At 39.9% G+C, this 23,449-nt stretch overlaps 1 protein-coding gene and 1 long non-coding RNA gene across 5 annotated transcripts in view; one reads left to right on the forward strand and one right to left on the reverse strand.

Moving 5' to 3' along the window:
• The window catches only part of ano8b (anoctamin 8b), a 43,244-nt gene that overhangs the window by 9,026 nt on the left and 10,769 nt on the right, over positions 1–23,449 (reverse strand). For 2 of the 4 annotated variants that reach the window (XM_023954273.2, XM_023954274.2), the window contains exons 2-12: positions 9,788–9,898; positions 7,036–7,168; positions 3,627–3,765; positions 3,443–3,539; positions 3,214–3,330; positions 2,996–3,123; positions 2,346–2,507; positions 2,113–2,265; positions 1,859–1,985; positions 911–966; positions 745–819 (exon numbers count right to left, since the gene is read on the reverse strand). In XM_023954273.2, coding sequence (XP_023810041.1) covers positions 745–819; positions 911–966; positions 1,859–1,985; positions 2,113–2,265; positions 2,346–2,507; positions 2,996–3,123; positions 3,214–3,330; positions 3,443–3,539; positions 3,627–3,765; positions 7,036–7,168; positions 9,788–9,898 — 1,298 coding nt within the window. Of the gene's footprint in view, positions 1–744; positions 820–910; positions 967–1,858; positions 1,986–2,112; positions 2,266–2,345; positions 2,508–2,995; positions 3,124–3,213; positions 3,331–3,442; positions 3,540–3,626; positions 3,766–7,035; positions 7,169–9,787; positions 9,899–10,028; positions 10,087–12,149; positions 12,305–23,449 lie in introns of those variants that run through there. The other 2 variants (XM_020702410.3, XM_078946617.1) reach the window with 2 other exon arrangements.
• Positions 18,615–21,921, forward strand: LOC144992038 (uncharacterized). The gene is made up of 3 exons (XR_013655769.1): positions 18,615–21,312; positions 21,390–21,461; positions 21,559–21,921. It is a non-coding gene; the product is annotated as an uncharacterized LOC144992038 (long non-coding RNA).

Consider the following 23,449-nt stretch of genomic DNA (forward strand, 5'->3'; position numbering starts at 1 on the left):
AATGCAAACACAAACCCACAAACATTTTTGACATGCTTTAGATCCAACAATGCTTTCAGTTCTAGGCAAAATGTGAAAGCAGGAAGCAGGAAGCAGAAGTACCTGATATTCCCCCCTGGAACAAAATACTCTACTGTATGTAATGGCTACAGGGAATGTAGAGTAGGTGGTGAGAAGGGCAATGAAAAGTGGTTCTCAAACACAGCAAGAAAAAAAGATTCACAAATGTACTTTATAGATTTGAAGATAAAATAAAGCAAATTTACACCAGAAAAAAACTTAAATAATGATTGTTAATAAAAGCAGATGAGGCCTTCCATCTGGGATCATTTGAATTTGATTAAGTATCTTGTAAACTAATTAAAACATTCAGACTCCCATTAAAGCAGGCACTGTCAGAGGCTTTAGAAAGGAAGGAAATAAGCCATCACCAGATGGTCAGGATTCAAACATCAATCCTAGCAGACTATGTTTTCATTTTGAGTTGGCAATGAGATGTACAGAGGCATGAAGTGGCTAAAACCTCGATTCTGACTACAACAGGACTCATACTTTGGACACTAGTAACGCCCCGAATAACCAGGGAACAGAAACCACAAGCATCTGGATCTTGAGGAGGACGAAAGGCAGAACATTGTGCCGGATCTGTCGCTGCAGACTCCGTAACATAAACAACAACGAGCAAATGAACGTGTGAGGGGATGGATGCACGCAAAGTCACAAAAAGCATTCGATGTTTCGTACCTCCTTCAGGCGCTCCATGTCTTTGAGGTAGAATCCAATGTAGAAAAGGCTTAGATATGAGTTTACAAACTGAAACTGTAAGAGGCAGAGCGACAGGGGTCACAGAAAACTGTTGTTTGAAGGAAAACGTTCAGCAGATATGAGAAAAAAGAGAAAAGGAACTCACAAGAACCATTTTGATGATGAGATTTTTCTCATAGGCACTCTGGAGTCTATAGTTTTCTGTGTAAAACAAAAAATTTGTTAGCCAAAATAAATAAAATACTTATCTTTTAATAAAAGAACAGAAACGTTGCACATGCTTAAGAAAAAAACTTGCAGATGTCACACTTTAGTTAAAGCTGTCATGCGATTAATTATTTGAAGTGATTAGTTATCTATGACCTGTAATTAATTAATCTAATTAATCTATTTTTTAATCTAACCTAAAATTTGTTGGGAAAAACCTCATTTTGACTTATTTTCACTTAAATTTGTGACATCGTGGCATAAGTAAAGATAAAAATACAATTAAAAAGTGGCTTTATGAAGCTTTTTTTTTACTGACTTCCAACCTTTACTTTTACACCACAAACAGGGATCTTTAAAAACATTGATGAAAAAATTAGATAAGTCTCAAAATTAGGACAACAAAAAAATAGAGCAAGGTTGGTGCAGGCTCTGTAGCCATTACCATGACAACACGTCACACTGCATATAGAATAGTCCACTTTTTGTTAAAAAAAAACATCTAAACCTAAAAAAAACTAGATTAAAGTACTAATAATTGATTTAATATTTAGTTCTTTCATACGTGACCATGATATAAGCGGGATAATGCCCTTTGAGGTGTCCATTATCAGAAATTAATGGACTTTGCAGAAAGAACCATCTAATGCGATCAGCCTCCACTTCGTGCTTTAATTTATAACAGACACCTCGATGGGCACTATCTCTCAGATTCTGAGAGAACTGCACTAGATTCTAGATTTAAAATAGGATTAACGCGATAAAAAATGTACGCACTAAATTGTCTGTAAGTAATTAATCCCTATTATGCTTTAATTTGACACACTTAGTTTTAAATAAAGGTTATCTCGAGTAACAGAAGCTGTGCTGTGGGCGTGACCCTCACCCATGTCGTTTAGCCAGCAGGCGATTTTCCTGTACACCTCGTCACATGCAGTCACAGTGATAGCCAGCAAGATTTTAGGGATGAAGCGAACCAGCCGAGGCATTTCTTTGATTCCCATCACAAACTCCTTTCAGATCAACATGAAATATGAGCACAAAATACAAAAAGGCCAATGACAAACTTCAGAGCTGCAGAACTTAACATTTTTACCCTTGACCTGAAAAGCATTAGACAGCTGCTGACAGTCAACTGACCTGCAGCTCAAAGCAGATGATCATGGCCAGGAAGACAAAGCAGAGGCAGAGGATACAGATGGGCAGGCTGACCAGCCACCTGAAGACAAGCCTGCGCCATGGAGGATAGTAGAACTCCTCACATCCTGTGATGGGGCTGCAGCGCTTGACTCCCTGCAGACAGAGAGCATGACTGAACATGAAAGCAAGGAGGAGTGAGACTGAGAGTTGAGAGGAATCAGAGCTTTCCTCACCCGAAACTGAGGCCGTGGCTCCTCCAGGGATTCGGAAGGTGCATCCAGCGTTCCCCACTTGTACGCCAGCTCAGCGCTCCGCCTTTTCCACCGCTCCAGGAACAGAGTGGCCCACACCACGTTGAACAGGGCAAACACCACACAGCAGATGTCACGACTTGTCTATGGAATCCAGAACACGGACATCAAACACTCATTTTATTGAAAATTTTGCTCTTGGCATTTTTAACATGTTTTTGAGGCTTTTTTCTAATGGATGGGGGACACATAAAGACAAAATTAAGCATGCAATGGTCTTTCTGAGTATTTGTTTATTCAAATCGTTGGTAAATAAGGACTAAATGCAAAAAATGCAGTTAGAAAAGGAGAGCATGTAAACCGATGAATGATGGGGGGAGGCTAAGTCTGCACCAACTGTCCATACCCACAACTCAGAGGGGAATTTCTAATGAACTAATGCCGCTCTGCAGAAACTATGTCCTAGGAAACGACACAAGTTTCATGATTTGGCTAAAAACTGCATAATCAGAATTTAAAGACCGCTGTGAACACTTTAACAATAGATCATAAGATGATTGGGGTGGGACTTTAAGTCTGACTGGGACTAGATGATGATACATTTTAATTCTAAATAAAAGATCTTTGGTCACCTGATCTGACTCGGTGAGCATCCAAAGCACAAAGCCAATCACAGCAGGATATAACATTGAAGTGGTGTAGAAACCCAGCCAGGCAAAATACATGGCAATCTTCACCCCAAAGTAGTCACAGATATCATCTGCAAACACAGGACATATGAAAATAACAGTTTTTGATTTTGTCCAAATAAAGCCTGATCCAGTGTTTTTACGAGATGTGAAAAACTAACCCAAAGGCTGCTTTTCACAAACAGCCTGGACCCAGGACTTCATGAGGTGACTGAGGATCCTCTGCTCATGGAGAGGAAACACCTGCTGGATCACACCTCTGGCTCTCAGCTCCGGGACTGCAGATGGTCACACAAAAGCACAAATCATTAAAGCCTTTTAAAAAACGACTAGTGCAGTGAACACACATGAGACATGAGTTTCAGTCTGTTCCTCAAGCTTGTCACTTACTGATTGGCTGGCCCCCTAAGAAGGTGATATTATGAAGAGCCTCCCCATGTTTGGCACGAAGATTGTCCAGCCAGTGTTTAATGATGCTCTGCCTCTCCTGCAGCGAGAAGACGAGAATTTTCTGTCAGAAACACTCACTTCAGCTTGTTATCTGCTTCTCTGCAAGACAGAGAGAGACACCGACCTGTGAGGTGAAGAAGCACAGCTCGCTCTCAATGTTCTCATAGATGTAGTCCTCTTCACACGAGAAGTTTCGCGTTCCTCCACCGAACTCGGGCTTCACCGCCTTCCTCAGTCCCATCTCCTCTGCGCCTCTCAGCAAACTGCAGGAACACCAAGAGTTTTTTAAGCATTCTGCATCTCCAGGATCTTTTGTTGTCAGTTTTAGCTGACTATTGGGTTTAACCTGTGGCGACACCATGAAACATGCATAAGAGAAGAGCTTAGCTGAAAGAGACTGGAATTTCACATCAGACTTGCTTTCTTTCAAATGGATAACAATCATTCTTACATTTTCAAGTGAGACTCTTTTTTTTAGGATAAAAACATTCGGAAAAAGTTAGTTTTAATTCTCAGTCAAATATGTCCACTGCATTTTCAGCATATATACTGCTGGGTCCTTAAAGTCGTACAGTTTAGAGCCAGTCAGATGAGAAAACAAAGACTCACATGGATCTGTTTGTCTACAAGTGGATGCATCAGAATGGAGCAGAGAGCTTGTTGCCAGCCCATTGTAGTTTCTACATAACAACTACAAGATTTTTTTGTCTGCTTGTGATTCACAACGATTTGAATAAAGAAATACTCTGGAATGCAGTGTAATTTTCTTAATATGTGTCCTTCAAAAATGCCATGTTACAAACACCAAAACCACATTTTTTTCATTAGAGTGGGTCATTTAGCCAGCAAATGTTGACAATCTAACCATTGAAAGCTCTGCAAATCCGAATTGACCTTCCTCTTTCTATTTTAACATTGACTGAACTCAGCTGTTTTATTTAATTCTTTAAAATTGTCAAATTTTACAATAAATCAGTAACTAAATATAACTTTTACTAATAGGGAATTGCGGTTTATAAAATGCTGAAAGAAACTAATTTGGCTTCATTACTATGTTACTAATAGAAAGATAAGCCTGGGATGATAGTAATTTAGAATTAGGATCTACAGTGGAGAAATCTCTGCCCTTGAGCAAGACACTTTAACCTGAAACCCCACACATGCATTCATCTCTGAGAATCGAACCCCTTTTTTATTGCTGTTTGTTTGTATTGATCTAACTGCTAAATCAATAAAGTGTAAATAATTGTAGTATATTCAGAATCAGCTTCTCTGCTCTTTCAAGCTTATTTTTCTCGTCACCCTCTTTTCTGCCAGCCCCTCCTAGTCTCCTTCACTTCTGCAGCCTCATTGTCATCGCTCCGCTTCCGTCCCTTTTTCTTCCTCCACCATTTCCTCTTTTCCCCTCGTTTTTCCGTCCTTCCCAGCAGCCTTCCACACAGATCACATAGTAACACAGCAACACAATCTAACATAGACCATCAGTTTCACATGCTTCACATGCACGTGGTTAAGGCTGGAGTGAAGCATCCCTCCATCATGCAGCAGCTTGCAGCGCAGCACAGACAGCTCCACGATGGATTACAGCACAGCAGAAACTTGAGGCGTAAGCCTCTCTGTCACTGTGGATTTCTGCTTGGTGTGCAGCGCTTCAAAAATGAAGGATTCTTTCTCAGGTGAAAACATCGGTGTGCGTGGTCATTAAAGTGGCCAAAACATCCCTCCTTTTTAGCCAAACACAATTCTGGCTGGACAATTCAAGTTTAGTCGTCATGGAGATGCAGTCAAGAAGGCCTCGTGGACAAAGTCACCTTGCAAATGGGAAAACGGCGCAGAGGCGGAGCATGGCTCCTGAGATTTACACTAATTTAGCAAATATCCTTCAGAAATAATATGACTGAATGAAAAATCAGCAGAACAGGAAGTGCCCACTCAGAGCAGACATAGGAATGGATGTTAGAAATAAACAAAGATGTTGAATCACAGAATTATTTAGGTTGGAGTTGCATTTATCAGTTAATAAATGACCTCTCAACGAGAATATTTCTACCATCTTAAATCTCAAACTGCTTTTAAATTAATTTGCTTCCACAGAAATCCCACATAGTAGACAAAGCTTAATAGCGGCAATTAAAAATGCAAATAATTTATATTATGTCATCCATTTATATTTATGTCAGTCATGAAATGTAAAAGGAACAGCTGTTTTCCGATGTGAAATATGTTTAGTGTTATCACTCCAATTTTTTTAAATGTATGTCTACCCGCCTGCTGGCAGATAGCGTGTGTATGTGTGTGTGTTAGTGTGTGGGTGTGCGTGTGTGTGTGTGTGTGTGGGTGTGTGCAGACAGCTACCAGGTCACAAAGCAATCATTTTCCTTTTATTTAAACCCCTTATTTAAACCACAGTTACAAAGAAGTCCACTCCTTAAAAAAACCTTCCTCTTTGCTTCTATCTCTCCTGCAGTCCTATTCTACTCATTTCCTCTTGACTACATATTTTTTCAAATCCATTCATAAGCGAAAGCTTTTTCTCAAGAATCGTGTACTTTAATTCAAAGTTGAAGAAGTCTTGATGGCTGTCAAAGAAAGAAATGAGCCACAGAATTCTGATGATTTGGTTTATATTCCTAAAATCATCTCAACCCTTCCAGAGGCTTCATTTGAAATCTTTGTTTGTTTGAAGCAGACAGTTCTAGGAGTATAACCAGGTAAAATGTAAAATCCCAACACATTTGGCCATAGGCTCTAAACCAAAGCTTGTATGAACCTGCAGCGCTGGATCCAAAAGCAGAGGTGTATGACATTGGTTTATAATGATTCACAGAGAAACAGCTCTGCCTGCTGCGGCTGCTGATAAATATAAAACCCAAAGTTTCTGTCTGAAACAAACAGGAAGCGTATTTCCGTCTTTACATCTCCAGCTAAATATTATTTATGTGGGTGGAGGGAAGTTCTTGGAGCTTCTTGCCTACATTCTGCCTCAAGGTGAGGAGGGAATTGATTTAGAAAGGTGCTTTTACAACAGGAGTTCCTGTTTTACCAGCTTCAACTCATTACAAATTAAAGCTGATGCTGCAAGGCTTGGCTAATATTGCAACAGTCAGAGTTGTCATTTGAGTTCACCCGGAGTCTTTGAACACTTTTGCTAATTGATATAAAATAATCATTTACTGTCTTACTCTCCAAAGCTGAAGAGTGAAAATTATTCCTTTTCATTTTATGTATTTATGTTTTTTACAAAAATACTTCTTTTATTTTTTTTTAAAGTTACATTTAACAGAAAGCAAATATTTCATTTATAAGCAATTTTCGGAAAACTGTCTTCATAGAAATTATTTGGGTTTTATTTTATAGACACAAAGCCATGGTATTCAATGTCTCATAAAAAAAAAAACCTTGTCGTTTGCATTTTATCAGGAAAACAGCTGTTTGAATAAATAAAAAATCGATAAAAAAGCACAGCAGCCCGAAGGACAACAACCTTGGTTCATAACAGAAGAAACAAACTCCTATTTAAGGAGATCTCTTACTTCTCGTATGTAGCTGTGATGAAGAATGCGTAGACTCGTGTGTGCTTGTGATGTCGGATTTGGATGATGAGTTCTGGGATTCCAAGCCGGATGTGGTTCAGTAGCCATAGTAACGTGTGGTCATCTGTAGTGTCTGTGGCAGGAAATAAGAAATAAAAATACATTTTTTCCATACCCACGCATTATTGTTTGCAAGAAAAACACAGATTTCCTTCACTACACCTATGCAGAAATAGGCAGAGATCTTTTTTTTCTTTTCCTTTTATTTTAATTCATGAATAAAATAATTGGGAATGAAGCACTGTTGATTAGAGTTTTTAAAACAGTTGATCATCCAAGTTAATTTTATTGAACAGTCCTTTTTGCCACATGTTTTCAATCTTATTTCATTTTTGTTATTTTGGAATGACCTCTGTGACAGAAACATCATTTGAGATAAAATAGTGCAGATACAATAAGAACAACAGTGTCTATTTAAACTAAAGCTATAAACTACTTATAGCTTTTCTGTTCTCTGGGGATTTTGTTCAGAGCTTCTTACTTTTTACCTTAAAGAGCCACTCTGAATATCTTTTCATCTATTTTAAAAGCGTTTCCAGTGGTCTTTTAATTAGGATTATGCCGTTTTTAGTATCTCTGTTTTGTGTTGTTCTTTTTGGAGAGCTTCCAGTAGTTCATTAGAAATTCCCCTCTTGTGGGAGGGACCGTTTCCGGTGAGAGACCCCTTCCCCTTCCCGTTAATGAGAGCTCTTTGTTTACATGCTCTCCAGCTAGCTCACACCCCATCCTACGATTACCTGTGCAACAAAAGTGGAACTATCCAGCCGTACAGTTCTGATCCAGACGAGGAAAGCAAAGACGTACAGGATGCAAGTGGATGCATCAAAATGTAGTGGAGCAGAAAGCTTATGATCCACCCAGCATATTTTCAACATTACAAATAAGCTCTTTTTCAAACATAATTGTTGCGTCTGCCTCTGATTCACAATGATTTGAATATAGAAATACTTATATACCGTATTTTCCGGACTATAAGTCGCACCGGAGTATAAGTCGCACCAGCCCAAAAATGCATTATAAAGTAGAAAAAAACACAGATAAGTCGCACTGGACTATAAGTCGCATTTTAACTTTCACAACCTTATATGACACAATCATAGCAGACTGTTTATCTAATAATTTCACAGTAATTTTTTCTCAAACTTATTTATTTATTCCTTTCATGAAGCATCATTGGCCAACTAATACTCTGTTTTCATCCTGTATTTGTAGAAACAGTTTTCACTTTTATTGCATTTCTGAATCTATGAAATCATTGGAAAATAGAATATTATGTTGTTAGCCTTCAAGATCTTACTGTAAAAAAAAGTTTGCTGATTCTCTGAGTCACTTAACATCCTCTTAACACTTAACATACCTCATACATCAAATTGACCCAGGAACATCATCTCTGTTCCTCACAAATGAACATAACAGGAGGGTTAACAATGTATTTATTTCAATTTATTTCTAATATAAGTCGCTGCGGAGTATAAGTCGCACCCCTTGCCAAACTATGAAAAAAAGTGCGACTTATAGTCCGGAAAATACGGTATATATTTATATAGTGTATATTCCCCATCATCAGAAAAATGCCACATGATAAGTAGGTTTTTAATGTCTTCCTTGACTTACTTTTAAGATTGCTTTTCATAACCATTCAGAATTTGCTTGCGCCTCATTCACAGCTGACTGTCAGCAATTGAAAAAAACTTGTTTTCTTTACCACAGTCTGTGTCACAGCAGATGAACAGCTTCTGTAATAAACTGGAGGATTCAGATGAAGAATAAAAAACATCTCAACCTGCTGTTTACTGACCCACATTCAGTAAACAACAAGGTAGAAAACTGGAACCCCCCCCCCCCCCCCCCTCTCACAGGTGGGGCGAGCTGGTACCTGATCTGCAAGCTATTTCAATCCAATGTCAACTAAACTAACATTTCTTTAAAATTCCAAGTGTCTGACGCTTTATTTATTCAAATCTATAAACAAATGGCTTTTTCTTACATCAATTTAAATGAATAAAATAAAAAGATAAAAGGTAGTTTTTTTATCTTGATTCAAATTCTTTCTTTTAATCTTTTATTAAATGAAATAACATGTTAAATATTTGCATAAAAACAGAAAATATAAAAAAAAAACAATCATGAATTTTTCTATATATTGCAGTATTTGACTATTCATTTAGGGTTGGAAAAAGCTTTTACTTTCAGGTGTAAATAGGAAATGAGGAATTCTATAATAAACAAACATGTTTGCAGGTATGTGTAATGCTGTGGGAGTGACAAAATTATTTCCTGCTTGCTACTGAATGTACACTGGAAAAACTGAATCTTAAGAAGGTTTCAAAAGACTTGTTTCAGGAAAAAGTGTCTTATTTTCAGTCTTGCAAGAAAAATATTCTTATCATGAAAGTTTTTCTGTAGCTAAATAATCTTACTTTAAAAAACACATCTTTTTGATTCAAGAATATTTTTCTTAAAAAAGAAATTCTTGGTAAGACCATTTTCTTAACCCGTTGAAAGATTTTTTTACATTTTGAGACTTTAAAAAACATATATAATCTATATAACATATATAATATGTTTAATATATAAAAAAACATGTAATCTCAAGGTAATCACTGAATTGAAATGAAATATGAAAGTATGTTTTTAGGCATAGGACTGATTTGCAACATTCTAAATAAAAACTTGTCTTTAAGAGGCTAACCTGCAAATGTCAAGAGGACATCACAGTTCTCTGTGGGCACCGTTTTCATCCAAGATTTATGAGACATGATGTGCCTCCCGGCCTGCAGCAGACGCTTTCCAAACAACTTATCTGAAAAAGAGGAAGAGACAGAAAAGTGAGATAGAGAAGGCAAAATAGAAGAAGAGGCTCCTCTTCAGACTCAAGTATGAACGCAGCAATGACATTTATTCCATTTCTGTCAGACCCCAAAAAGCCTTACTCCTGCTGCCCGAGTCCACAAACTCACACACAATCATCTCTCCTCAACAGATTTAAATGTCACGCTCCTTTGCCCCACAAAGACTGACAGGAATAAACCTGCCTTGCCTAGACTGCAGCACACACGCTCTGTGCTGTTTGAACTATCACACAACACTCGGTTCGATCAACAGAGCAGCCCGCCACAGTTGTTTATCTGTTTTGACATGTCCTGAGCCTCAGGGAGGCTCTTAAAGAGAAAATGATTCTCACAAAGAGAGTTAACTCCAACAGATACCCCAGTCTGAAGGACCACATCATGGGAAAAAAAATCCACTCAATCCATGAGCCTTCACGGCTCACGCTCACTTTGACATATCACTGTAAATAGACTGAGTGGGAGGAGGAGATCTGTAATGCATGTGAGACCGGACCAAGCCCAAAAACAATGACAGCAGCTTGGAGAGGATAGCCGTCTCTCAACAGCTCTGTGATCGCAGAGGCGGCGTCTGTCAGAAAGTGGGAAGCTTTCCAAAGATGGCATGCAGGCATGTTCAGTATCTCAGCATTCACCACACAATCTTTAACTCACTTATTTTAGGATGCTTAGATCAATAAAATCCAAATAGGACATAGAAGTGAGTTATTTGCTTTATTTTGTACAGGAGATTTCTGCGTCCCATCAATTTAATTATTGATGTTAGAGTAATGATCCTAGTAATGATCCTTTTATTCAATGCATCCATTTTCCTGGATCTACTGCCCTTTTAGAGAAGCAACTTTCACACATTAGATCCATTCCCACTCTTCATGACCCCATAAACAAGCTCCATAAGAATGATGTTCAAATACGTTAAATGTTTAGGCCACAAAATTCCTATTACTGGACTTAAACTTGGATTTATGTAAGAAAATATAGATCTTCTCAGTAAGTCCCACTATATTTTTTTGCTTTGCATATTGTATTTTTATTTGGAATAGACAACAAAAAGAGAGATTATACATCCCCAGCAATTATGAATTACATAAACAGGAGTCCTTACATGTTTTCTGTAACCCTTGTGCTATCCTAGGCACTTTACCATTGGGAGTTGGGTCATAGACCCACTAGACAGTGCACTGAACCTTTTTTCTTCAATGATTTGTGATTTTCACTGGTATCCTTTCCACCTTTATCCACCTTTGTCATGGTAGGGAGAACACGTCAATGTAAGGGTGAGGTCATCTAAGATAGCACAATGGTTAATTATAATGCAACATTTAAAAGACCCACTAACTGATTAAAAGAAAAATGGAAAGTACAATTATATAAAAAAATGTTTTCTCCTTAAGTGTTGTTTTCAATACTCTGTGAATGATTGGTTTGAATTGTCTCAAAAATATATAATATATAATATCATGTTATAACATCAACAAAAAAAAACAAAAACACAAATTGGTTTTATTTAGCAGATTTCTAATATATATATTAAAAATATTTAAATAAATTTAAAGACAGCAATTATAACCATTATGAAGACTTCTTTCTTTTTATATTTTTTTATTGAATTTCTGAAATTGGTAATAATTATTCTCTATTTCTTGCAGACACTGAGTTGAAATGAACTGCAGCACTTTCATAAAAATACACCAAAGCAAACAATGCAACAGCAAAAACAAGCCATAACATCTAGATAGCAAAGAAGATGACAACAGCAGAGAAAGTAACTGTTAAGCTGCTTTCTTCAAGGGCTTGTATGAACTGGAACATAATTATCAGAAACGGCATAATGGCTAACAGCAGTTGTCTTCATCTAAAATAACAGCAACATTTTTTGTCAAAACCTCAGAATGAAACTTAATTTTTAAAAGTAGTTATTTAATAATTATTTAGCAGTTATTAATATTGTTAAATCATATAGGCCAAAGTTGGGAAAAGCAGTTTTAATGTCTAGTTCCAAAAAATTGCATTTTGTATTACCTAATCAAATGTGGAATTTCAAAATAAAAGTAAATCTGAACAGGCAGTTCCTGATCTTTGTTTCAAGTATCCCTGTAAAAATCAGCCAAATAAACTCAGCTTTTTGTTAAAACGATATTCTACATGACAAGAATTTCAAATTAAGTTTGAATCTCTGTTTTAAAAAAAGTCTCAAGTACTCACAAAGATGCTCTAACAGCTTCATCTTGCCCCGAACTGTTTCCCCCCAACGAAGAACACGTTCAAACATTGCAAACAGAAACACATCGAGGTGTTTTTGACTCCTCAGTCTTGAGTGGTTTGACCGGTCGCTCAGTTGTGCTTTCAGATAAAATGCTGCGGGCACTGCTGAAGCATGACAGAAATCTTAATGAGACCTGCATTCATCTCTGGGGATGACACACAAAGACGAACACACACAGTGTACACATGACCAGCCTGCAGTTTGTTTGTTTTTAAGCTTTAAGCTCCACAGCCAATTTTTTAATTCTTTTCAAGCATTTTTAAATTAATACCTGTTTTTTTTAACATGACCCATATTTTACAGATTGCTCATCGGGTTTTTGGAGAAATGACGTCTGCCTAAAAGGATCAAACCTGCCATGTGTAATAATGTACCAAAGCCAAAACCAACATCTACCTTTCCTTTGATTTTTGTTTTTATCAGAACTATGGAATGAAGGACTCTTTTTTTTTTAAGAAGAGTCTTTTTTCCATGGGAGGGAAGGATGACCACAGCATTCATATAGTTCTGAAAAGCACAACTGGCATTTTCTACAAGAGTGTTTTTATGGTAGCCCATTTTATGCTGTTAAGCCAGGGGTCTGCAACCTGCGGCTCTGGAGCCACATGTGGCCCTTTCACCACTCCATTGAGGCTCTCCAGCTCAAGAAAAATAAAAAGTTTTAGTTTTAAAAAGTACACGCAAAGTAAACAGTAAGTAAGTCCTAAAAAAAAGTGAAGTAACATTTCACTCTGTAAGGCTCCAGCAATCCGTCAAGCAGTTTGTCTCCATGGTTTGGCAAACTCTGACTTAAACATTTGACAGATTTTTGAGCATCCTGTACCACATAAAATCAATTAGAAATCAGTAAACATGACCTGATTCATAAATGAGGTGCACCAGATTATAAAGTGGATTTTCTATTTTTGAACTACTTTAAGGATGTTTAACCGTATGGTTAAAAAAATAAATAAGGGTCACTTTATTAGCTCTAATTTACAATTTACAAGTTTCTGGCTGAGATGCGTGATAAACGGCAAAATAAACTGTTGGTTTTTTTTTTCATTGTCTACTACTACATTTGCTGCATTGAGTTGATCCTGTGTGATACACGGTGTAATTTATTTTGAAAGGAAGTCATGTAAACCAAAAAGTAAATAGTTTTAAAATACCGGTATTTCCTATTTCAATATTTAATGAAGGCATAGACAATCATTGCAGATTATGACTTTTTGATTATAGTCAGGTCATTTTATTTTTAATGAGGTATTAACAATAAAAAGTAAGACATTAATGTTTAGACATTAATGAACCTACACCTATAACCAAAACCAACATACATTAGATAATATTTTTAGTATTTTAGCTTATCTCTGGTTTAAATGTAACAGTTATTGATTATGGTACATTTTTTAAGGCTCCAAACAAGCCCACACTAACATTTATTTTGAAAAACAGATCATTTCTAAGTGTCAACACTCCTTTAGCCCTGAAAAAGGGAAACCTCCCTCTCTCCCTTCCTGAGCAATAGGTTATACCTAAGACCAGAGGTGATTTTGAACCATCCAGTATTACTTGCAGCGCTCGCAGTTCCAACCGTAGTGCTTATCAGACAGCAGCCAGGCAGGAGTAAGCTGTCTGTGATCTGAGCCACTCTTTGAAGTATTCCTGCGGGATGTGTCTATGTGTGAAGTGTGCCTACATGCAGATTGTCTGTGCTTGTTTACCCGGGATGAAAAGTGGCAGATTAATCAGGAGCAAGAGCTTTTTTTCAGTCAAGTGATAAAAGGAAGGTCACATAAGATACATTGCTCTGATTTAGATGAACTATTATTGTCCACAGCTGGCCCCACAGGGGCCCCCGATGTCAAAGGGCCGACCGCATGCTTGCATAAACATACGAGAAGCAAAGAGTATTTAAGGTCTGTATGTATAAAAATCTTGTGCAAACTTGAAATGAATTACTGGATTTTTTTCTCTCACTGCTCTGCACTGCACTGATTTACCTCACCCTGCACCGCACACTAAACCCTCACTTAAATGCTGTGCAAAACCTCATAAAACAGCACAAGTATGTAATCTTGTGTACACATGCAATTCTGTGCTCTTTCTTTGAGATATTGGTAAATCAGGCCCTGTGTTACCTGTTTTTAGGTTAATGTTGTTTTGCACTGAAGACCATTGGCCCTGAAGTCTTAAATCTGTCCACTTTTAGGTGACAATTGAATGACTTCCTGTTTTTATTTTAATATGATCTTTTTTTTAGAGTTAGTTTTTTTTACCATGTTGCCTTGGTGAGTTTAATTGGGTTATCCACTTTTGCATAAATGAATTTAAATAGCAAGAATAAAAAAGTGGGAATTCATAAAGGCCCTTCTGAATTTGAGTGCCCGGGGATGTGGGTCTTAATCCTGCCTTGGTTCACTGCCATGGTGACTATCCTTAGATTTGGCTGTTAGCTAACAAAGCAAAACTTCAATGGGTTCCCAGAACAAGGATACTTTAGGAAAAAGTCAAGAAAGGGCTTTTATTTTAATAATGAACTGAATAAACCTATTTAAATACAGCAATTAAATAAAAAAAATCACCTCGCTCAGAACAGGACCCAAAACAGCAAAGGTTTGAGCAGTAAGCAGATTTTTAAATAATTATATCTGCCAATTTGTCAATAAAAGCATTAAAGGCCAGTGCTGTCTTCTCTCACGTAAAAAAACTTTCAAAACAAAAGCCCATATATGAAATGTTTGCCCTAAAACTTAACTGAGCTACAACGGGTGATGTTGTTGCTGTGAAAGTATAAAGACAAAAAGTCGGCATAAGAAAATGTACACATACGACATGTATAAACTTGTATGCATTCTTGTTTGACACTTTGCAAATGTCAAACTGATCTCTGGAATTATTTCCAGTACGTAAGCCCAGAAGCTCTACACTCTTCTATGCAGTTTGAGCAGTGGGTTTGGAAAACCAAATTATTTTGAAAAAGAACTTTGGGGAATATGGAAAAAATAACACAGAAAAAAATGACGAACCAAAGGCTAACACAAACAGTTGAAAGATGTTGAAGGATGAAAAGCAAACGAGTGAGGTAAAAATGAATTCCAAATGTCAGATTTGAATGAAAAAAATGAATTGCATGCTGTCAGATTTAACATCAGCATGTGGGACAGAGAGCCTAATCACCTTCAAACACCTCACAGTACGCCTTTATTAGAATAATCTCCATCCATGACTCTTACTGTCACCATGCTGCACACACAAGTCCACTCACAGCAACACTGAATCCCACAGTGAGCGACTCTTCACAGTCCTTTCTACTGAAAATCACACCTGAAAACATCTTTTCCCACAGTAACATAAACAGGTTTCAATAGTTTGATCAAGTCTGGTTGTGCAGCTGCAGACCAATGCCAAACCTCTTCTTTCTTTCCCCCTGCTTTCTTCAGCTTTCAAACAACAACTCAGTCTTTCTGTCTGTCTACTAAAACAAGGTGCGTTTGCTGTCAATATACATTTCTATGGATAACAAAGATGAACTTTTTCAATGCTGCATCCACCTGTACAAACATAGCAATGTGTTTTGGAGGATGTGCAGCAAAGTGCACGTCCTTATGTCTCTTTAATTTCTTATTCTGAGTCTCCTTTCTCCTCTTCTCTTAGGCCTCAGCCCGTCAGGTGTCATTTTTTATTTATTTCTCTTTTCCAGATTTCCTTTTCAGCCCATTTACCTTTCAAAACAACATGTATATTCTCCTTCATGGAGTCTAAAGAGCTGGTTTTGCCGGTTAAGTGAACTGAATTTGCAGTGATTAAAAGACAGAGACATAACAGATGTATAATTATTGATGCTGATAAAAATAAACCTGGTTTCAACACTCTTTGGTTTCCACTACTACCTTAAAACCAAAATTAATAAAATAGAATCAGATATTGTTTTAAACTGAGTTGTCTCTACAAGGTAGTTGCATTGTCAGCTTTGATTTTGAAAAGATCTGTTGTCCTTAAAGATTTCCTGTTTCAAGATTGTGTTTAAATGACTGTAATTACTGTAAATATTCTCCCTCTATTTCCCAACCTGTAATTAATGATGTGTGACTTTTTTTTCTCCTGCTATTAAAAATGTATTTTAAAAAAATGGCTTCCATACAAGTACGTGCAGGAAACTCAGGTATGAAGCTTCAGGGTTTATTAAATAAAACTGCAAAGATCCAAAGAAGCAAAATAAAATAATCCAGGTAAAAAGTTTTATGAATTTGTAAAGGAAGCCTTTAGAAGAGCTCAAACCAGAGGACAGGACGTTTGTGTGAATAGCAGTGAATGCAGGAGCAGAAACACAGATTTGCACTCACACAGGCACATTGTGAGTTTGAGATGAGAGCTTTTAGCAGCATCCTGAAATAAAACAAATGTCTGCTCTCAAGCTGAGTCAAAATATGCTCCCTTATAAATATAGGAATGTGTTTAAAGTCCCACTCCAAACATTTTTGGATCTATTGTAAAAGTGTTCCCAGTAGTCTTTACATTTTAATTATGCAGTTTTTAGCCCAAATCAAAAAACCTTTATAATTTTCTAGGACATAGAAAGTTCATTAGTAATTCACCTCTGAATTGTGGGCGGGAGTGTCGGCGCAGAGCAACCCCACCCCACTTCCCGTCATCCATCTGTTTACAGTCTCTTCCGCTAGCTTACAGACCCTCACAACCCCAACCTAACATCAGCAATGCAACAAAAATGGCAAACAGGCTAGGCAGCAGGACTGCATGAAGCAGTGACGCTGACCTTGGTGGAATAAGATAATCTACTCCTCAAAACTAAAACAAACCATGCAACATCTCTTTTTCTCCACCATTTTTTGTAATAAATGCGCTGATCCAGTGTTACATTTTTACCTAAAGAGGGAAAATCAAGACCGTCCTGGAGAGCAGCTAGGATGACCCAGCCAGCCTGACGCGCTACATCAACGACCATTAAAAGCATTTCGTCATGGGAAAAACCACCCAGTCAGTCAAGTCTGCTTTCTCCAGCAAGCAGAGCCGTCCGGAGGAATCCTCGGGAGCTTCTCCACCAAAGACGCAGTTCGAGTCCAATGCAGAGGATATGCTTCTTAGCATCAATGCTAAGTTATTCAGCTTTGACCTTCCTGGCGATCCCTCATCGGGTATTCCAAGATTTTAAGGATTCTCTGGAATTCTCCAAGCAGCAAGTGAAAAATTTGACTGCAGAGAACTCAGTGCTGAAAGAGTCGGTTAAAATCCCTTGCTGATGGAATGAGCCAACTGAAAACAAGAAGATCAAAGAGACCTTTCTGGATCTTCAGTCCAGGTCAATGCGAGATAACCTAGTGGTCATGAGAATACAAGAAATGCCAGAAGAAAACGCAGGGGAACAAATTAAAAGCTTCATCCAGACCCACTGGCTCGTCCTCTGTCTGTGGCTGGCTGGCCGCCTCCTGGCTAGCCAGGGTGCCAATCTGCCTGCTCCTTCCCACTCCCACCCTAACAAATTATGCAAACTTGCACCTAGGGCTCCGGGAATTGGATGGGTGGGATATGCTGGCGAGGTTCACCGGGGTGACAGTCTTTGGGGCCTCACCCGCCCTCTATTCCACTTTTACCTGCATTTTAGTCACCTTCAAACACTTGGGCTTGTCTCTCTTTGACCCCCCCCCATTTTAATTTTCACTTTTAACACTACACAGTACATGTTGGCACCAGACATACAACACACACACCACACACAGAGGGACCACGGGTGGGGGGGCTCTACTGTGTGGCAGCAGTGGAGCATGCCACCACACCAGAAACCCCCCATTTTAACCCCCAGCACACACACTCCACAGTGCACACCCTAACCACCATACACAGATGGGATCGGGGAGGGGCAGCCGGTCTTCACCCGCCAGGGTCCTCTTAAAACGGTCTGGCTTGTGGGGATCCCGTTGGCTGGGGCAGTGGCAGGAGGTGTGGTGCTAGGGGATGCAGTGGGGCCCCCTTGCTTAGGCTCCGGGGGTCTGCTGTCCTTTCTCTCCTGGTCAGGCCGGCCAGACCAGGGAGGATCTGGTTCCCATAAAAAAACACATGGTTCACTTTGGCAGCATGCTTGTAGCTCTACCCCCACGTTCACACTGTCACACTGCTCCCTGTCTGTTCATCCCTTGCTCCTAACCCACAGTGTATTGATGGATGCAGCCATACAGTTTTGAGTCAGATGCCAGCTCATATGAGGAAAACAAAGATGTCCATGGAGTTATTTTTCTGCAAGTGGAGGTATCGAAATAGACCGAAGCAGGTAGCTTGTGGCCCACCGACTGTAGGACCTTTGTCACTGCCTAAGTCGTTTTTTCAACAGCATTTTTTCGTCTGCTCCTGATTCACAACCATTTGAATAAAGAAACAGCAGACAGACTGTTTGGGGACTGTCGTTTTCAGTCTGTGCTGTTGTACTTGGATGATGTCATCGTTTTTTCCTCTTCCATTGAACAACATTTGCAACGTTTGGATCAAGTTTTCTCCCGGTTAGATGCGCAGGGTTTGAAGGTAAAGCTTTCAAAGTGCCAGTTTTTTCAGAAACAGGTGAAGTACTTGGGCCATGTGGTGTCTGCTGAGGGGGTGTCGACCGACCCAGAGAAAGCAGCTGCAGTCCGTGACTGGAGAAGACCAGCTAACCTGGCCGACCTCAGATCGTTTTTGGGGTTTGCAAGTTACTATAGAAGGTTTATTGCTGGATTTGCAAAAATTGCCTCTCCATTAAACCGTTTGGTGGCTAGGCTCCTCCCTCCTGGAAGAAAGGGTAAGACGCCGAAAAAGCCTGTGGATGAGTTCTGGGACACAGAGTGTGAGCAAAGCTTTCAGGAACTGAAGACTGCTCTAACAACTACTCCTGTTCTTGCTTATGCAGACTTTCAGAAACCCTTTGTGCTGGAGGTAGATGCTAGCCATGCCGGCTTGGGGGCTGTACTGTCCCAGGAGCATGCGGGCAAGCTGCGCCCCGTGGCTTTTGCAAGTCGTAGCTTGAAGCCTGCTGAGAAGAACATGAACAACTACAGTTCCATGAAGTTGGAGCTGGTAGCACTGAAGTGGGCAGTCACTGAAAAGTTTCGCGAGTATCTGGTGGGGAATGCCTGTACGGTGTTCACTGATAACAACCCGCTAAGTCATTTGGCAACAGCAAAGTTGGGGGCTACAGAGCAGAGGTGGGCATCTGAGCTGGCAGCATTTGATTTAACCATCAAATATCGCCCAGGTTCCCAAAATGCCAATGCCGATGCATTGTCGCGTCAGCACCCAGTGTTGGAGTTGTCAGAAACTGAGCCTTTGGGAAGTGAGAGGGTTTTAGGGGTGCAAGCTGAGATAAGTACCTTGCCTGGGTTGTCTCCTTCAGACCTCTACACGTTACAACACAAAGACCCTGTCCTTGGCCCCTTCTTGAAATACTGGGAAAGGGGTAAAATACCAGATGCTAGACAGAGGCACGAGTTAAGTAAACCGGCCAGGGAATTGATAAGACAGTGGAAGCGTCTCCGGGAACATGAGTTAGTGCTCTACCGCTGCATTTACAGTTCAGATGGACAGGGAGAAGTTAATCAGTTGGTGTTGCCTCAGTCTTTGCAGGAATCCATTCTTCACTCCTTACATGACGATCATGGCCATCAGGGTACCGAACGGACTCTGCAGCTGATTCGGTCGAGGTATTATTGGCCAAACATGTATACGGATGTGGAGAAGTGGTGTAGGAGCTGTGAGAGGTGCGTAGTGTCAAAAGCATTACAACCAAAGGTTAAGACCTTTATGGGCTCAATGAAAGCCTCTCGACCTCATGAAGTTCTGGCGATAGATTTTACCGTGTTGGATCCGGCTACTGATGGCAGGGAGAATGTTTTGGTGATGACAGATGTGTTTTCAAAATATACACAAACGGTCCCTACAAAAGATCAAAGAGCTAGCACTGTCGCAGAGGCATTGGTGAAACATTGGTTTCAACTGTTTGGTCCCCCAGCCCGCATTCATTCGGATCAGGGGCGGAATTTTGAAAGTAATCTGGTGCACCAACTCTGTAAACTGTATCAAATTGACAAAAGCCGCACAACCCCGTACCATCCCCAAGGCAATGGCCAATGTGAACGTTTTAACCGCACGCTGCATGACCTTTTACGGACATTACCACCTGAGCAGAAACGCAGATGGCCTCGCCACCTTTCTCAAGTTACATTTGCCTACAATACAACTGTCAATCAATCAACTGGTATGACCCCATATTTCCTGATGTTTGGCAGAGAACCGAGGTTGCCGGCAGACTTTTTGATGGGAAGTGAAATGGAGCATGATCTTCCTTTAGACGAATGGCTTGAAGAACACCAGAGCTCCTTAGCTGTGGCCTATGCAGCAGTGCAGCAGAAGATGGAAAACACCAGGGCGCAAAGAGACCTGAAAATGCAGGGTCAGTGTCTGGCCCCAGATTTTGAGGAGGGTGATTTGGTGTACACAAGGAATCATGGAGTTAGAGGAAGGAATAAAATCCAGGACTTTTGGGACCCAACTCCCTATCAGGTTGTTCGCCGGCCATCTCCACAGGGGGTTGTGTATTCGGTAGCCCCTGCAGGTCAGGACGGTCCCCTGCGACAGGTTCACAGGGCAGAGCTACGGAATGTCCCTGAGAGGAAGCCAGCGGGGGAAGCCTCAGTGAAGGGGGAGGTTCCGGAGCATGCACAGGGGGGCGTAGGTGGTGTTGATGATGGTGTTGAGCTCCATTTGGATGACTCATTGAATGTGGACGATGAGGAGGTACCACCTCAGATACAACCTCCTCAAGGTCAGGAGCTCACGGAAGAAGCTGACAGGCCACTAGTTTGTGAGCCCAGGAAGTCAACCCGAAAAACGGCAGGACAACATTCTAACCCACATAAATTGCCTATGTCAGCAAAGGTCTCGGTGGACCCACATCGTCGGGTCGACGATGCACTTTGAGGGGAAGAGATGTAACGGGAGTCACCTGTAGGTGTCTCTATACCCATTGTTCAGGGGGTTTAAAAAGGAAGTTGACGTGTGGTTGTTATGGCGCTAGCTTCCTGTGAGAAAGCCGGTTAGCTCAGAGAGCAGCGTGAGTTGGCTCGAGCAAAGAGTGCGGTAAGACTGCTGTTATCCTTACCTGTGGATGATGTTTTTAAGCAGTGCTTGATGTTTTATTTTTTATTGTATGACAGGATCACGGCAGAGGTAGATCCTGCTTTTCTGGGGGTTTTAAAGACTGGGCGTGAGGTTTTGCGACGCACCAGGTATTTTACACTTTTATCACAGCAGAGGTATATTTTAAACAAATGGTAAATTATTTTTTATCAAATGTTTTTAATATGGTGCTTCTTCTGTTTTTAGTGTTGGAATACTGTGCCCTGCTGTCCTGTTTAAGTTTATGTTTTGTACTTTGTTTGTCCGCTCCTGACGGAGCTGTCCCAGCGTGATTGACTAATCAAGTGCAGGAGCGGACTATTTACCCTCTGTTCTGTTTGTCATTTTTTTTAGTCACTTCCCTCAGGTTTCACCCCGCATGTTATTTTGGTGGGTGCCGTATCCCACCGAGTGCTGTGTATCACAGTTACGTTGCATGTTTTTATTTTTTATTGTTGTGCATGAACTGTGGTTTTTTTGTCTGCATGCTCCTGTGGTGTCATTGATACGGTCAACATTTTTATTCTACTCATGACGGGGTTTTTGTATTAATAAATCTTCGTAACCTGCTTTGTGGTAGTTTTCCCCTTTCTTGGCCCCTGCAACAATTAGATAAACAGTCTGCTATGATTGTGTCATATAAGGTTGTGAAAGTTAAAATGCGACTTATAGTCCAGTGCGACTTATCTGTGTTTTTTTCTACTTTATAATGCATTTTTGGGCTGGTGCGACTTATACTCCGGTGCGACTTATAGTCCGGAAAATACGGTAGTCATGAAAAAGTAGAAAGCTTTTCACAACAGCGCGGACGGGAAGTGTAACCGGCTGAACTGAACATTGTCAGAGGGACGGATTATGAATAATCAAGTAGTGGTGATGAATAGAGCAAAATGAATAGGCGCTTTTGTGGAGCAAACAGACCTCCTTGTTGAGCAGAGGGCAAGTGCAGACGAAAGCTTCTCTGATGAGCGCACAACAAAAGACCATGAGTTACCTTCTGCCACCATGCAAACACAAGCAAGTGGCCATCTCAGTCAGACAACTCACGCAGTAAAGAAGACTTATTCCATATTTCTTTTAGTTCTGCAGAAGATTTATCCCATGTTTCGTTTAGTTTGGCATAAGGCTCCGTTCAGATACATAAAACAAAGATCTCCATAGAAAACTTTGGGTATTAAACCACAACTAACGGAGCTCACAGGTAGAAGCCGGGGAGGAGGGTGGGGTGACGAATGCAGAGCTTGCGGAAATGGAAGAAGAGGATTGGACCGCACCTGGAACTTAAGTAGGACGCAGAACAGGTGAGTTGATTAGACTGAACCGCCCGCAGGGAGGAGTAACCAGGTAAACGCACTGCTTGAGTTGCCTGCCCGAAATACTCCCAGGGTTGTTCACTTCTTTGCTGTTAGTCAACGCTGTGCCACAATGTCTTCACCCGGTTTACAGCCTGATTCTGATAAATACATGGTATGCTGGATATTTTTCCTTGAAACAACAATTAATAAAAACAAAATCCCAAGGCACAGTCTCTGAAGATGATCGCTACATGTAACATAAAAACAGAAAATACCAAGCCTACAGTTTTAACACTATTTTTTATACATTTGATTTTAAGTTGCTGCTCTCAATTCTATCATAGAAAAATATCATAAGAACAAATTAGCTCATCATTTATCTTTAAGTTATAAATTGCCATCCATACTGCCTTACTGCAGAGGCTCAGGAGAGAAAGAAGCCCTGCTTCCAACCAATGAACTTAGAACTAAAAAAAAACAGAGATGCAGAGGGAACTTCGAACATATTCTACGCAGCTAAAATGTTTCTATTACAGAAAGAGGATTCAGTATCCCTGCAAACAAAAATGGTTAAACAACTAGGATGAAATGAAAAACTTCTTAATGAATGAGGACAATAAATATGAAACAAAAAAAACCTAAAGTGGAACACAATACAGCCCAAGAGAAATAAATGAAGAACTATCCCAAACAGATTAGATAATTAGGTTGTTGTGTAACCATTTTCTGTCCTGAACAAAATAACTAGAATGCCCTTCATGCATCTGTGCACAGGGACAGATTGGTTCACAAAATAAGTGAGA

Source organism: Oryzias latipes, chromosome 4 (genome assembly GCF_053564925.1).
Source record: "Oryzias latipes strain Hd-rR chromosome 4, Olatipes_Hd-rR_3.1".
Taxonomy (NCBI): Eukaryota; Metazoa; Chordata; class Actinopteri; order Beloniformes; family Adrianichthyidae; genus Oryzias; species Oryzias latipes.